At 36.1% G+C, this 17,129-nt stretch overlaps 1 protein-coding gene across 1 annotated transcript in view; it reads left to right on the top strand.

The window, feature by feature from the left end:
• LOC149552560 (microtubule-associated protein TORTIFOLIA1-like) overlaps window positions 1-16,796 on the top strand; it is a 63,850-nt gene extending 47,054 nt beyond the window's left edge. The window contains exons 5-6 of the mRNA XM_089788155.1: window positions 13,493-14,398; window positions 16,294-16,796. Of these exons, the coding sequence (XP_089644281.1) occupies window positions 13,493-14,398; window positions 16,294-16,494 (1,107 nt within the window). The 3' untranslated portion in view covers window positions 16,495-16,796. The remainder of the gene's footprint in view (window positions 1-13,492; window positions 14,399-16,293) is intronic.
• Window positions 16,797-17,129: the final 333 nt, after the last annotated feature.

Raw genomic sequence — 17,129 nt, 5'->3', positions numbered from 1 at the left:
CTTAGTGGGTTCAAAGATTTAGATTGGGCAAGTTCTGTTGATGATAAAAAGTCAACTTTTGGATGTTCTCATTTTAGAATCCAGTGCCGTCACATGGACCAGTAAGAAGCAGTAGGCAGTTTCTCTCTCCTTTACAGAGGCTAAATACAGAGGGACAATTAAGATTGGTTGTGAAGTGGTTTGGCTTTGTTAGATGCTTGGAGATATGCAGATGTCACTAGCAAGACCAACCACTTTGTTTGTTGATAACGAAGGTGTTATCAAATTAGCACAGACTCTAGTCTTGCATGAACGAGCCAATCATGTGTATGTTCATTGTCACTACATATGACAACTGGTTGAAGACAAGATGATGCAAAAAAATGAAACGACATTTCCTTAGGAAACAATCATAAAGAATAGAAACATTCTATTCTAGGTAATATAAAACTGACAGTTATCTACAGGCTAACTAAATATTAGAAACATTCTAATATTTATGATAGATTACAAATAGATAGCCATTAACTAATAGTACAATGGATCAGATTGTAGACATTCTCAACAAGCTTCTTGGTCCTCATAAGTTTGTCAAATTCGGAGGACAACTTGGTGTTGTTGATAGATTAACCATTTAGGGAAGGTATTGCAATAATAGATAGCTTCTATTATTGGTTAATGGTTATCTATTTGTAATCTATTATAAATATTAGAATGTTTCTAATATTTGTAACCTATAATAGAATGTTTCTATTCTTTACAATCATTTCCTAAGGAAACATCATTTCATTCTTTTGCACATATTGACCTCCCGATCTTTGTTAATATGAGAATCCTTAATGAGATTTCCATCCGTCTATTGGACCTTGGAGATGTGATTAGTTTGTCTTTAATTTATACAAGAAAGATGGAAAGTATTGGTATTCTTGTTGCTAGGATTGGTTAGACAAAAAATAACAATTACATGCAAATATAACCAATATCACAAAGGAATTAAGCACACATAAATGGAATAGAGGACACAAATTTAATATGGTTATCCAATCTCGGGCTATGCCTACCAAACAGAGAGTCTAATATTATTGTCTGGTGATTCAACTTGATTACAATATGCAATCCCTTGCAAGTCAATACTGCTGCGAGAAGCTATTAAATCATCATCCCCAAAAATCCATAATGGTAAGCCAATTTATACAAGACTTATGTTGGTTACAAAATTAGGACTAGAATATGTCATCCAATAGAAAAATAACTACGAACACCATTTATAATAATAAAATCATTTTTGGAAGGGGTGCTGCCCCTTCACCCCATCATAGTGGTGTGAAACTGCATTGAAGGAAGTGGGGAAAAATTAACCTCTAAATAGGCTCCACATAACAACACTTGTCTTCCTCGTCAAACCATTGATTCTTTATTTTAGCTTCCAAAATATTTGTGTTTTTAGATATCATCAAGTTGCATGTTTCTCAATCCCTTCTCTAGGGTATACTTTTCTTTGGATACAATTTTTAAGTCCCAGTGATTTGATTCTTTGAGCTTGAGATCGAGGGTGTTCAACGCTTCAGGAAAACATATATTCTTGCTTCATAGAAATGATTTTAGCTTTTCCAAAAGGAAGAAACCACCTGCTCAATATCAAAACGAGTGAGCTGCGTTTATCAAGGTCAATGGTTGAAGTAATTGGGCAACGATTAGGGCCTCCCTCTCTCAAGACTTAGAATTACAAATAGATTTTCAACTGACCAAGAAGTAGAAGCCTAAATGATCAATCCTACCCAAGATATGATAACTTCCGTTTCTTTTATTTGCCCAAGTGAACTGACCTTTTTAAGGACAAATATCCTAAAAGGCGGTGACCCTGATGACTGTAGGGTGCCCCTCCTCTTCAAGAGGCAGAGAAAACCCAACTTGCTTTTTTGAAGAATCCAATGTAGCATAGAAATCTCCAACGATAATCCACATAGCTTTTTCGTTTATCCTTAGCATATCTTTGATTTGATTCTAGCCATGAAACTTGTCTTGGGTAAATTTTAGGTCTGACTTGTAAATACAAATTAGAGTTGTGTATTACTATGAACTGATCTAGCATTTCTTGAATAGTATTTCCTATCTATATTAGATAGTGGCTAGGCTAGATGCGAACCCTTCACAATTTAATGCCTGATACACATTTCCCTCGCAAAAGGGAAATGTTTTGAAGATTATAGATTTGAGTCAATCTTGGTTTCTTGAAGTGACAAGGTTTTTGGATTAATTTTCTTCAAAACTTTCTAGAGAAGCCTCTTCTTGTAGGGGGAATTCAATCACTTAATATTCAAAGAGATCATTAGTATAAAGTAGCTTTTGATCGCCTAGCGCTCCTCAAGACATTGCCAAGTTGAGATTGAGTCCTGGCAGCCACATTGGCCAATATTGCAGCTTGTAAGGTGGTATATCTATTATGTCGTCCAACTTTAAGCTAGTCAAAGTCTCCTTTCTTATTTAAGGTGTTTTGGGGCAAAGGACTTGCTTCAACCCTCATGCCCTAAACCAAAACCATCTTGAAGATTAGTAGGTAGGCCAAGACTAGTTTGATAAATCTTTGAAAGCATACTTAGGATGGTTGTCTATTGTTTGTGCTCTTTAGATCTAGAATCTCATTACCAAGCTCTTGTTTGTCTGCTAGCTTTCAAGATCCCCTTTAAACTTCTAGGCCTTTATCACATCCTCTTTGCCTTCATAACCACTTTCTAGGTATCAAGTCTACTTAACTACTCTAATCCTTCATCGTGAAACCTTTTCTGATTAACAACATTTTTCTTAATTTTGTCCATATTCTTATTTTTGAGAGTGTTCTTCTTTTTGGGTTCGGTGGAACCTTTAGGATTTTTTTCATATTCATCTTGAATCTTTTATATCTGTACTTTCCCTTGAAGATTTGGACGATCTTTATGAGATGCCCATATCGATGACATCCATAGGACATCTAAATGGAAGAATTACATAATCTAGAGCTTGGGTATACCTTACCTTACTGGACTTCAAAGAAGTACCTTTTGGAAGAAGTATGATAAGATCTAGCTCCACAAAGTTCAACATGGTTAAGGGAATGGGGATATCATATGGAGTTAAGATCTAGATGCTTAGGATGTGTGGAGTCAGGTTCAACCAGGCTCTAGTTAACTGTCATCCTTTTTGTAGAAACATGCCACTTGTCTATAATTTCCACGAGGAAATCTGTTTTAAAGACTTCACATAGGAGTAGTATATCAACCTTAGTCCCTCCTGTTCTAAAAGGAAGCTAGAAAGCGGTAAGATATATCTGAATTGACTCTGTATCTATTAGTGGCAGCTATGAAATCCTTCCCCAAAAGCATACAAATTGCCTCATTGGTGATTAGCCATGGAATCCTACTGAGTGGAGGTGGAGGTCTGCAATGATGCCAATAAATGCCATTTGTCACCTTTCGTGGTGGAGACAGACTGGGGTTTCCATCCTATTCAAATACAGAAAAGCTGAAGAGATGCCAGAAAAGCCTTACTAACCTAGCTGTCCAATCATGTCACCTTCTGATCAACATTTGAATTTATAGACCAAAATACTCTGCTTTCTAGAGTGCATCACCAACTGGCTTTACCGAGCAGTTAATACGTTCTTGGGATCTTTGCAATGGTGATCTTCAAGGTTAAGCTAACCTGTGTCAGTTACCACCTATATAATTGTTATGACTGTTCTTATGCCTTAAATTATGTTATGGCTCTATTTGAATATGCTCTCTGACAGGGATAAAATGATCTCCACCGCTGTACAAAGCAATTTTCTCTTTCCATCATTCTTTTTAAAATTTCCAGGAAGGTTGTATTTCTCCTCCACTCTATTTGAAGTGTTGTTTGCATGATTACAATGTCCTCAAGTTGGGAGAGTTGATCTGCAGGACAGTGATGCATTATAATCATCAAACCAGTTCCTTTTTGAGTCCTATCAACACTCAATTCTTTGAGTGGCTCTATTGGTCCAAAACATTTGCCATCGGCTGCCCAGTTTGCCATCTCACCAGCCTCTTTATTCACCTCTCTAAACACATGGTTGATTGGCAATTCTTCAAAGAACTTGAGGATTTGAAGAATTCTTTCTAACATGACTGTTAGCTTGCAATTGGTCAATGAGCATGTCCTTACTGCATTAACCACTAATGGGAGTCATCCTTTATTGCTATTTTGTCCAGTTCCAAGTTGTTTCCATAAAAGTAGCCTTGCATGAGTGCTCTAAACTCAGCGATGTTGTTGGTGTCTTCCGCGACTGGGACTACCAGTCTACCAACACATTCACCATCCCACATTCTAATTACACAACCAATGCATGAGGGGCCAAGATTGGCCTTCAAAGCATCGCCAAAGTTAACTTATATCATCCTTGTATGGGCTTTTGCCATTGTGCTTGGGCTCAAGCAGTATTTCTATCTACTGTCCTGTCTCCCATAGATGGTGGGATGAACAATCCATACCATCACAATCTCATCTATAGATCCCAAGCAGCGAATATACCTTTTTGCTTATTGTTTTTGCATGATCTACTATTGGTTGTATCTACTACCATTGCTTCTACTTTGTTTTTGAAGGACAAGATTGTCATTTCGATACTTTCGAAGATCCTCGTATTTCTTTCCTTCAAAATCTCTCATATCAGGAGGGAATGGCATACAATCCATTAGCATTCCAGGATTCCAGCAATTTGTTCTATTTGGCCAACCTCATTAAAAAGACTTAGGATGTCGTTTGGCATGACTGCGATTCATCCCATCTGGGCACACAATCAATGCCAACATTCTTGGCGAAAGGGGCATCCAAGGAAAAGGTCATCTATACTTAACTCATCAGCTTTGCTTAGAACACACCTAAAAGGCCGTTTGAATCCCATCTGCCTAAACTTATCTGCTATCGAGAATCTGTTTGGAATGGCAGCCCATGCAAACATCCCAGCCCGAGGCACACATAGTTTGTCCCAGCATAATTGAGTGAGGATGTCTGTTTTCACTTGATCATCTAACTTGGTTACCAATCTATAACTATATTTTGCATTGAACATTCCATTTTTAGAGCCTGCCCAGACTAGTGTATCGTTTCCTACTCAGAATACCAACCTTATTAATTTGAAGTTCTATTAATATTTAATTTTTGTTACATTTTATGCTTTAATATTATTTAAAATCTTAATTTATTAACCTTATATTATTTGAGATTAATCAGGATATTAGCGGGTACATTTGTTCCAAATTATTACCTTTTTGAACTCAAATTGAAGGTCAATCTTGTGAGTTTAACATTTATATCAAAACAAGAGTATTTGCATCATTTACAATTTGTATTTTGTTTTCATCCTAATCCTTGTTTGTGAAATTATGGAACGGGGTCTTGGAGAAGATGAACTTCTACACCTTGATGACACTATTAGTACACAAGTAATACTGACTCAATGAATATTGGAACTATTGAGTGTTCTAGACTAAATTAAGCCGAATTGAAAGCATTCCATGGGCCTTGTAGTTTTAACAAGAACTTTGTTAAGAGGTTTGGAGAACTCACGGTGCCTCGAATTGATGTTTATAATGGACCAATTTTTATGGACAAGGGCAAACAATTGATATTTATAAAAGTGATAGAAGTGACATTCCTATAATGAAGAAGGGTGATGACATCTAACAATTAACTTACACTTTTTTATTTCGTAGAATTATTAGTAGGTGAATGTGATGCATCCATCATCCATTGACGTAGGCTTTGGTCTCATGAAAATATGTGCCTAATTTCTTTTAAGAGTAGGAAGTTGACTAATAAGGGAAGCTTGCCTTAAGAGAAGGAAAATTTGGCCCACATGCACATGCCTAACAAGTTGAAGTAGTAGTGTTTGGGTTGCATAGATCACCAAAGCTTGTCATGCTCCTCAATGTTCCTAGGAGTGGGGGGGTGGGGGATTTGTCTCTAATATGGTTTTTTTCGCCCTTTTTGGGGAGATAGTAAGGGATGACCATTGAGAATTATGATATTATCAAGAATAAATATTTTCTCAAATATTTATATGATAGCATTGATAAAGCATTATCATAGATCTTATTGAACCTTAATACATAACATTAGATGCAAATTGAGACTCATGAAAATTTGACAAACAAATTAATGAAATTTCAATGCATTTCATTGTTAATATGCATTTTTGTTATATAAAGTTTACAACAAAATGAAAGAAGATAAAATATATATAGTTGTTCCTAATCAACATCTAACCTTAATAGATCTTTGTCACATGCCCCTTTAAAAACCCTTATTGTAATATGCTTATCCTTTTCACATCAATTTTGTGAAATCTCTAAAAGAGACAAAAGTGCAAAAAGGATATACAGTTTTGGTACGAGGGAATATGATGAAATCAGCAATTCATCTTGATTAGTTTCATAATAATAACACCATGGATCATCATTGAGATAACTATGATCTTAGAGATATAGGATCAATAGATATGATTTTGGTACCAAACACCCAAAGACTATGAACTATTTTTGACTAAGTGATATCTCCACAACTTAAATTATGTTTAACCACCAATTCATAATATCAAAAGACTCCTCAAATATTGAGGCATTCACAACATCAATGCTCATTGGCTCAAAACAAATACACCTTGATATAAATGTTCCAAGAACTTATGATTTTGATAAAGCACACTCTATTTATTCTTGACATCTTCAAAACTTTCAATGTTTCACTAATCATTAATATTTGCCAAAGACTGAAGTTCTCCAGTAAACACCATAAAGAGTACTCACCGGAAAGGAACATAGGTTTGACAATAGATTCTAAAGTCTTTGTGGTTCTTAGGCATACTTTCAAATAATGTTTGTTGTCAATATCTAAAGTCTTTGTGGTTCTTAGGCATACTTTCAAATAATGTTTGTTGTCAATATCTAATCAATGGTGGGACTTGGTTCTCCACTATTTCCTTGTCCTTATGATGGACGATGAATAATAGTTATGGAATCAGATGTATATACTTATGTTATTATACATGTACATGTATATATTTGTAACACATGAGATAATAATATATACATTGGCTTTTCGATGATTCTAAAGTCTTTGTGGTTCTTAGGCATACTTTCAAATAATGTTTGTTGTCAATATCTAATCAGTGGTGGGACTTGGTTCTCCACTATTTCCTTGTCCTTATGATGGGCGATGAATAATAGTTATGGAATCAGATGATATACTATGTTATTATACATGGACATGTATATATTTGTAACACGAGATAATAATATATACATTGGCTTTTCCTTAATTGCTCACTAATACTATTAAGAGGATAGGTTGGTATTGTTAAGGAGAAGTCAATTCCTTAATCGCTCACTAATACTATTAAGAGGATAGGTTGGTTTTGTCAATGAGAGATGGAGTAATGCCTCACAATTTAGTAGGGAACTCCCAAGATTTGGTAAGGACATATATCACAAATGCTTGACAAAGATGTCCCAAAATAGGTACGCTCATGTGTTTTGGAAACCTTGAGGGAGCCTTCTTGTAGATTGGTTTCCAAGTGCCTACAACCAAGTAATTCCTATCCTCCTCAGGGCTATTAATTGAGAAAGAAGTAAGGAGTTAGGGCTTAAGTATTTATCATGAGTCAATGATTGTTTCTTAATTTGATCTGATTTAGTCGCATTGTGATGTATGTTAATCATTAAGAATTGGCAGCCTCCTAGTAGGGAATGTTGCAAATTTACATTTCCAACTGCAATCCAAACCCTATTTGGGAATATTAGGGTAAATTAAGTCCTACTTGTGGACATTATAGTCCATCAAAATTGTAGTTCGATTCCTACTATGGGGGGTTGCCTCATGCAACAAAACCCCAACATATTCACCTCCTCATCAATGCTAATAACATCTTCGAGATCAACATCCCACTGTGAGGTTAGATGAAGAGGTTTTTCTTCATGACTTACTGGATGAAGTTATATGCTAACTGATTTTTCTCTGCATTGGACAAATTGAGAACATATGGAAGGAGGAGAGTGACAATGTTCAACTTTGGTGCATCTTTACTATGCCACATCAATCATTCAATTGTTTACTATGAGCTAATGCAACTCTATTTGTCTTCGCCTCAATAGTCCAAAATTGTAGTTCGATTCATATGGGGGTTTTCTTCATGCAACATATCCCCAACGCATTCACCTCATCAAACATCCCAATGTAAGGCTAGATGAAGAGGTTTTTCTTCTTGACTTACTTGATGAAGTTATGTGTGGACCACTTTTTCTCTGCATTAGATGTATTGACAACTTATGAAAGAAGGAGAGTCTCCTCAACTTCTGTGCATCTTTACCATGTCACATCAATCATCTAATTGTTCAGTATGAGCTAATGTAACTCTATTTGTTTCCGCCTCTAGTTTGTTTAATGATGGACCACAGAGTTGGCAAAGGCAAGCTATTGTTGGCAAAGTAAATAAGACTTCTTGTTAGTATACTTATTTTGAAGGTCCTTCATGAGACCTCTCACCTCTTCAACATGAGGTAGAGGCACTTTTTTAGGACTAGAAACATACATAATATTTGGGGATTAGAGTGTTGCTTGCCACATGAAGTGGGGTGTTCATAGTGTTCCACCTTTTCATAATAATAGGTTAAAGATGCTCCTCATAAAATCCCAAAGTAAGATCCTTGTTATAAATGGCTTGCTTCATTTGCCTATGTGACCAAAGGTCCTCTCAATCTCTCCAAGGCTTGGAGGCTAGGAGACTCTATATAAACACATCTTGACTTGCTCAACGGGCTTCATGAAGGAACATACATATCTACAAAGTGCAAACAAGTTACAAAAAAAATAAAATTACAAAAAAAAAGTGAAGAATTTAAGACTCAAATGATAGAGTAAATGCTTTTACAATGAGTGAAAATAATTTACAAATTAAAGCATTAACACATTTTTAGAGTTTAATAATAAAACCAGCAATTTCTAACCTTATTTTTGACCACCAATCATCATTGATGATCTTTTGTTTTGCATTTCTTCTTTTAAGTGTGCTTGCCTCATTCCATCTTCCCCATTAATCACCATTAATTGTAAAACCTCTTTCATTTCAACCATTCTCTCTAACAAAATGAAGTAGCTGACATATCGAGTACCCATTGGTTTGAGGAATCCCTTCCTCGAAGAAGTCTTCAAAAAACCAAGTGTGATGGCTGCAAATGAACATTTATATATCTTTATCCTTTCATACTACTGTCCTCACCCAACTTATCTTCGTAGGTCCTTCAGTGAGTTGTTCAATGAATGAGCACACGGGGTCCAAAAAACATACTTTTAAAGTTGTAAGCACCATCCACCATCAAACCAGCTAACTTACAGACATGGGTTTAATCAGTTATCACTTTGGCAATGTTAAAGACTCTGACCTCTTCAATGACATCCCTAAAAAATGAAATTGAAAGTTTTCATCTTAAAAATTTGAAAATGCAAGTTTGCATATTTCTTCTTTAGAGAATTGATAGTTCTAAGTGAATAAGAGCAAATAGAATATGTGACAATGATTTGGTGAGTGGTTGATGTTTGACATTGGTCCACCCATCCATGATGATGGATCTGCCATCTCTTATACGAATTGGTGAGTGGTTGGTGTTTGACATTGGTTCACCCATCCATGATGATGGACTGGCCATCTCTTATACAAGTATCTCATTTCATCCATGAACACATATAATTTAGGATATTCTCTATCCAAGAGGATGGTTCATACTTTATGCTGTGTAAGTGGGATTAATCAGGGTCAAATAACTATTATATTTTTGAGCACTTGTTTGAAAGAGGGAAAAGTGTTATAGGAAATGGTATCATGGAGCATAAAAAACTTAGCAATGGAAGACCGAGCCACCTCTGGTGATAGTTAATGAAACAAATGTGCAACATTAGTAGTTCTTTTCTTTACCTCGGTAGATGTAGAAACGTTTACCCATCGAATTCCAACATTCATGGTTTTTGTTGGCAATGAACACTAGGCCACATATTCTTCAATGAAATTCCTTGTTTCTTGACTCCCTCTCCATAAGCAACCTACTATCTCAGTCTTCTAGCTAGAGTTTTTTTTTTTAAACCTAGTCAAAAGACGAGAATAAACTCTAGTATATCTGCTCAGATAGTCTCTGTTTAGCAAATGACATAGCTATGCTCTACTCCCCCTTGAATTCTTTTATTTTCTTTGCCTATTCATGTTGTAAATTGTAAGAGGGTTTTTTCAGCGTTAATTGGCCTCTTGTATAGGTTTTGAGAAGTTCAGAAGGGCATTCAATTGAGTGAGTTGAATTTGCCGACCCTGCTACACTTCCACTCTTAGAAGAACCCCCAGTGACAGCCATATTCTATTGCTTATGGTTCTTAGTTGCGTTTCAACTTCACTCTCACTACTCCTGTTAAATTTGAATGAGAAATATATGAATGCAACAAAGGAAAACTAGAACTCAGAAAATAAATAACACCAAGCAATTTATCATGGGAAAAACCCTACTACTTGAGGGAAACAACCCAGCCCACAAAAATGGTCATGCCTTTATAAGTTTATTCGGAATCAACAAATAAAATATCTTTTCTTCCTATTGATGTCACAGACTTGACAATCAATAAGTATATGAACAATTTAGTCAGCAAGATGTTGTATGATCATAAAGTGATGAAATAATAGTAGCAGAAATAATCTGAGATGGAACACAGAACATAGATCAGTTACTAAAAATTATTCATAGAATTCATAGTATCTTTGCTCATGCATTGAGCAACACAGAGTGATAGCTGTAGAAAATGCTGATCAATGCTTCTTCAGAATTCACAATACCCAGAATTATTGAAATCTCGGCATCTAACAAAACAACTTCTCAGTCTGCCAAAGCTCACATCACTTAAATTTGCTTTTCATGCAATGTGTTGTTGCCAATGAAAACTGAAACTACTCTCAAAGCAAAGAGAGAATGGAGAGACACGAAAAGCGTTGCCAAGACTCAGCACTGCCAAAGCAATAAAAACTATTAATAATAGCTGCCATCCACGAATAATAGAAATGCCCAATGATGACGTGCGGAGAATAAGCAATATCAGGAATGAAAACACGGTCAAGGCAATTTGAATGAATCACCATCAGTAATAGATGCCACATAGGAATGGTACAAAGACTAGAAGCCAGCAATACACTCGATGCCAAGAATATAGAAACGAGTATGATACCAGGCTGGCATATGATAACCAAATAATAACACAGGAGCATCATACTATATTCCAGAACTCAGAAATAGGAAGGAGAAAAAATATAGTTTCACAGAATCACCATGAGCAGAAGCTGAGAGACTCATGAAACATGACTGTCAAAATGCATCACACGCTGAAACGGTAAATATATAAAGGAGGAGCAGCTCTCAATCAATTGCAAAACTCTTATGCAAACAGTATAGCAGCAAATAAAACGTATATTCAGACAATCTTTGCAGATAAGTCTAAGGCACTTATGTACAGGTATGAAGATTCTATCATAGGTACATATTTCAACAACTCCCTCTGCAGCTCATTGTTTCTTTTTGTTAAGAATTCAGAATGCAACTGCAACTGCAACTATATGGACAAAAACAAAAAACTCTTCTGAATTTTTTTGAAATTAAAAGAAAAGGATTGAGAATTTGAACAAATGAATAGAAGATGGCAAATTAATCTCAAATGACATGGATTCAATACCTTATTGAAATTGCCTTCTTTCCACTTCTATTCTCTTCTCCTCAGCACTGCTCTGTCTTCTGTATCACAAGTTCGAAATTGTAAAGAAGAGTTATTTTTTTCAGTTGTTGAGGGGGTTATTTTAGGTTTAGGTAAAGGGGTGTGGGGAGCCTTGTGTGCTCACACCATCCTTTTATTAAAATCAATATTGTATGTGTTTTTTTTTAATTAACCTAAAAATTGCTTGGGCACCACAGGGGAGCTGTCCTGTATAATGCCTGGTGTACCCTATTCATTTTTTGATATCTTGAGTATGTTTCTTGTTTTCCAAAAAACGGGGGGTGATAGAGCGGGTACATTTCCTATCCTTCCTTGCATCTCTGAAATGTTCCCTATAGGGGATGGGGTCATTTAGGGCTGTTGATTTGCCCCCAAGGAGGCATAGATTATTAATACCATAATAAATGAACTAAGCATGGCTTATCATGGCTAGGTGAGCTGCAAGTACACCTATGGTGGAACTAGGATGGAGAGAAGAGTTAGCGGGTCAATTACCAAAGATGAGAGCTGATGCTATACACGAAGACCTAGAAACAGTACACAAAGGAAGGAGAGGTTCTTTTTTTAAGTGGGCCAATTTTCTATGAAGACTAGATATAACTTTTACCAATTGTGAATAGAAGGAGAAGAGTTTATACAAGTGGTATATCTCTCCTTTTCTTGGTTATAATGGCCTTTTAAAGACCTATATTAGTGTAAGGAGTAACTCGATTATGGAGAGGCTTTTTAGAATTGTAAAAAATGTGGTTAATTCATTTTAAACCTTTTCAAAAGAGTAGAAGTGAAGACAATAAGAAGCAGAGTCTCAAGGAAACCTCAGTATGGTGATGAACACTGCATTCCTGTCCTCGTACCTACATCTTCTGGTGACCTGAAATATACTCATAAATAATATAGCCGGAACCTTGTTGATCTACTAGTGTACTTGGATTTGAATGGTGTTCCTGCCCCTGTACATATGCTTGTACCCTGATATCTTTGGTTGACTCTAGTGAGAAGTTTGGGATTATCTCATCCATTGTTCATCCGGCATAACAAATAGGAACACATTATTAGTGGATATCATTAAAGTCTTATCTTGGGTTTAGGATGAAACTCTATTTATGTCATGGCCAATATATTGACCCACTATGCTCAAGTTAGTAGCATGGGTGGTAGATTTATTTATCAGTTGTTTTCATTTCATTGTTAAGAACGCTCATTCCTCCAGTCATTTAAAATTTTCTCTCATTTAGAATTTAAGAGCAATGAAATTTATGTTTTTGGATTGGAGAACTCTTTAGAGAAAAAATTACTTTATCCTTCCTTATGCTCTTTTATCCTTTTACAACTACACTGTTTCTGATGCACAACAGCTCTAAGAATTTGCAGAATCATGATACCTATAAGACACATAATCAAGTGAATATTGTAGTAGGTTTCAACTTTCAAAAGTTTTAAAGTTTTAAACCTACATATTTTGCCTTTCTAAATAATATTCTGCTAATGTCTCTATTTACAGTCTTTATTTTATATTTATGCATATGTATGTGATCTTCTTGGATCATCAGGCCTAACCATATTTTATTCGGAATCCTTGGATCACAAATCATCATCTAAGTTGCTCATCTTATTCTTACTGTTGCATTTTTTAATAGGGGGTTCTTTTGATGCAATCTGTCTTAAATACAGCCCTTTTCCTGTCTTTGGTGTCTACCAGATTTTGATTGCTTTTTATTTTCAGGATTTCATGGGAAACTCTCAGCACAGCATGGTCTCCTTGGAAAACAGGGTGCGGAGTCTTGAGAGGGTTGTTGATGATATGGCTCGAGATTTGGCCTTTTCAGCAGGAAGGCGAGCAGGCAGTCATATGATGGGATATGAAGGTCCGACAAATAGAAATGGGAATAGATATCATGGAATACCTGATTATGCTGGGCCCAAGTTTTCTAAAGGGAATGATGGGCGGGCTTCTTTTTCTGAAATGTATACTCAATCCGATTCTATTCCATTGGGAGCCAGAGGAGCAAGAGAGTCCCAGTGGAGGTCTTCTGATTCTGGTCCTGATATGTGGGACAGTTATTCACATGGAGCTTTTAGGAATGGTCATTTAGTTGAAGGGCAAGTGAGCTCACGGAGAGGTAATGTTGGTATCTCAAATGATGGTAGGTTTTCAAGGCAGGAGCATCAAGATGGGGAGCAAGTTGTCAACCGAAGAGGTTGGGAGAGGGGATCTGGACCTGTCCGAGAGGGTCCTTCTGCAAGAAGTGTTTGGCAGGCTTCAAAAGATGAGGCTACTCTTGCTGCAATTAGAGTAGCTGGAGAAGATGCCCAGACATCTAGGGGTTCCTCAAGAGTGGCTGTACCTGAATTGGATGGGGAAGTGCTACAATACAGTAATCCTGGACAAGGGAAGTTGTGGAATGCATGGAACCGTGCAATAGAAAGCCTGCATTCTGGCGATATTGATTTAGCTTATGGTGAGGTACTCATAACAGGAGATGAGCTCTTGCTGGCAAGGCTAATGAGCAAATCAGGCCCAGTTCTAGACCAGCTGTCCACTGGGACTGCAGCTGATGCATTACATGCTATTGGACAATTTCTACAGCAACAAAGCTTTTTTGACTTTGGAATACAATGGATTCAACAGGTATATTAGAGTTTTAGTGTAGCCTGGTTGGGTACATGACATTTTTTTGGTATTAGCTGCTCTCAGTTCAGTGTTGTAATGCCTTAGTTTATATTTGATTTACTGGTTAATCTTATTAAAAAGTGTAGCATAACACAGAGGTAGTCCGTTGCATTAATTCTCCATTCTACTGTGAGACTAAATTCTTTAATCACTTCGATCTCCATCCCTTCGACACCATATCAAACTTTGGTAAAGAATAACCATCTTTTAATTCCATACTAGAGACAAATTTATATTGCCATTTAACTCTATTTAGTAATTTAGTTTAAAAATATGATAGAAGATGGAATTAATTCATCGCTTAACTTACTGGAGTTGGAAGGTCTACACATCATTCATCCAAAGTTTGTTTACTGTTCCGTTTCTTCTTGTTTTTACAGACCATGATATGATGAAAATTGAAATCAATCACAGGTAAGAATTCTCTCCATCTATGACATAGATTCAGCCCATTGTACCAGCTGGTTCCTACAGAATTATCATTAATCTTAGGCAATTCTATAAATCTTTTTCTTTGCCTCAGGACTTCTGCTAGTGGACAGTATCAAATCTCTAGTATACTAGTTTGGAAGGATGTTGTCTAGGGTTGTGATGTGGGTTTACCAAGTGAAAGACAGTTTCCAATCAAGATGGGGGAAGAACCAATGGGTGTGGGCGTGTCTAGACTGTAATCTTTAAAAGTTAAAAACAAAGGTAAACTAGATGTTAATCAGTAGAAACGACATGCTGCAGTTCTAGCTGAAGGAAATGGTCAAATAACATTCATTATATAATATGCTTCACAAAGGAATGAGAACAAAGTTGCTTTTTATATAGTATGCTGTTATCTCTTGTAGTCCTGGCTTGTGCATCAGCACATAAACATTAAGTATATAGCAAATGAACATGGAACTGTAATATGATAAGAATATATCATATATGAGTGGGACATCGGGAGTAATTCCAGACAGGCTAAAGCTCTTCCTTATGGAAATTGGCTTATGTGAGAGTGATGCCATACACCACCAGTAAAAGTATTTGTAATTGCAAAGGCAGCTCTACTGATACAGATCAATATCGGAATTTCTTAAGGTTTGGTGTATGAGCAAGTTCCCCAGTCATAAATGTGAATGAAATTGTGTACGTTAAATTTCTTTGTGGGGAATACAGTACAAAATTTAGTCCTTGTGAAATTTCATAAGTGAAAAAGAAATGTTTTTCTTTGGCACATCTTGCTGGAACAAATTGCTGTTCAAATCATATAAAAAATGAATTAGTTTTCGGGGAAATAATTATTGTTTGAGTCTTTGTTTGGATGAATCATTAAGTCATTTATGTTCTATACAAATGACAAAATTCCTTTCTTTCTGGCCCATGTGCTCCCCCAGGGTGCAACAATACCTTTGACAGTTTGATTTGATCTCGTCTGGCATCTGATCTGGTTGATATGTTATTACATCATATTTCTTGTGCTATGGTCGCTGGTTTCTTGTTAAATAACTGTGGCACAGGTCATATTCTAGATCTAGGAACCTGTTAGGAAAATGGTAGGAGTGTAAATTCACGTCAAAATCCTTATCTAATCTGTCTAGAATATAAATGTTTTGAATGCTTCCAGTATTCTGCAAAGTTTGATAATGGGAGACACCATAGAAAGTGGAAAGCTGCTTTTCATTTCTCATACTGGACAAGCTAGTGGTCTTTTTATAATTAGTTCATACCATCTTTCACGTAAAAATATATATACAGTTACCTACAGGGATTCTCAAAAATGAATTAAAATTGGTATATAGTTTTGTAACAGCATGAAAAATGCTGTGTCAAACAAATATTCAGCAAGACAATTTTGTAACTTAAAAGGGTTTTTCCTGCAGCTTGCAGATATGGTTGTTGTAAGTGATCCAGATTGTTTGGGACTTCCTCTAGATGTGAAGAAAGAGCTCCTTCTGAGCCTGCAAGAATCATCTGGCATGGAATTACCAGAAGATTGGGAGGGTAATACAGTTGATGAAATTTTATTACAGTTAGCAAGGGCATGGTCCATCAACTTGCCTCAAAATGGAGCAGCCAATTAACTCGAGTCTTGCAACTTGGAACAATCAGCTGATATATATTTGTTGCAACTTGTACACCCCTATTATCTGTTCTGATTATGTTAACTGAATATTAGAGTTTCATATGATGTAAGCATTCTTATCCATCATTGTTTTTGGCTAATGTGGAACATCATATGTATTTGGATATTGTGCTGCAGTTTGTACAATATGTGTAAATGTATTATTCAAATTGATAACAAAACTTTATAATTTGTCCGATGCCTTCACTTTTTGGGAGGTGTTGGACTGAATCTGCAATATAATTGTCAATTTTGAGGCAATGGTGCAAGAAATTAAGTAAATGTTGCAGAGATTGGTTTTACCAGCGAAACCTTATCTGCTACATTTAGCATACTCTCCCCTAAAAATCAAAATTTGTTGAATTTATAGGTAAGCACAAACAAATGTACAAATATAGCATTACCATATTCATTAGGCATTGTTGACATGGTTACCCATCCTCAAATTTTTTATTGAATGAAAAATGAATCTGTTTGATCATTTTGTAAATTGGCAACCATAGGCACCTGTAGATGGGAGATGTTGCCAGTAAGGGGTGGGTGCGAATCATTTTTCAAAAAATAGGATAGGAGGGTACAAGAAAGTGCTATGCT

This window comes from Cupressus sempervirens, chromosome 6 (genome assembly GCF_028749045.1).
Source record: "Cupressus sempervirens isolate cs-2001-9-10 chromosome 6, ASM2874904v1, whole genome shotgun sequence".
In the NCBI taxonomy this organism is placed as follows: domain Eukaryota; kingdom Viridiplantae; phylum Streptophyta; class Pinopsida; order Cupressales; family Cupressaceae; genus Cupressus; species Cupressus sempervirens.
Note: the sequence above shows the minus strand (reverse complement) of the source record. Positions and strands in the feature narration are given on the sequence as shown.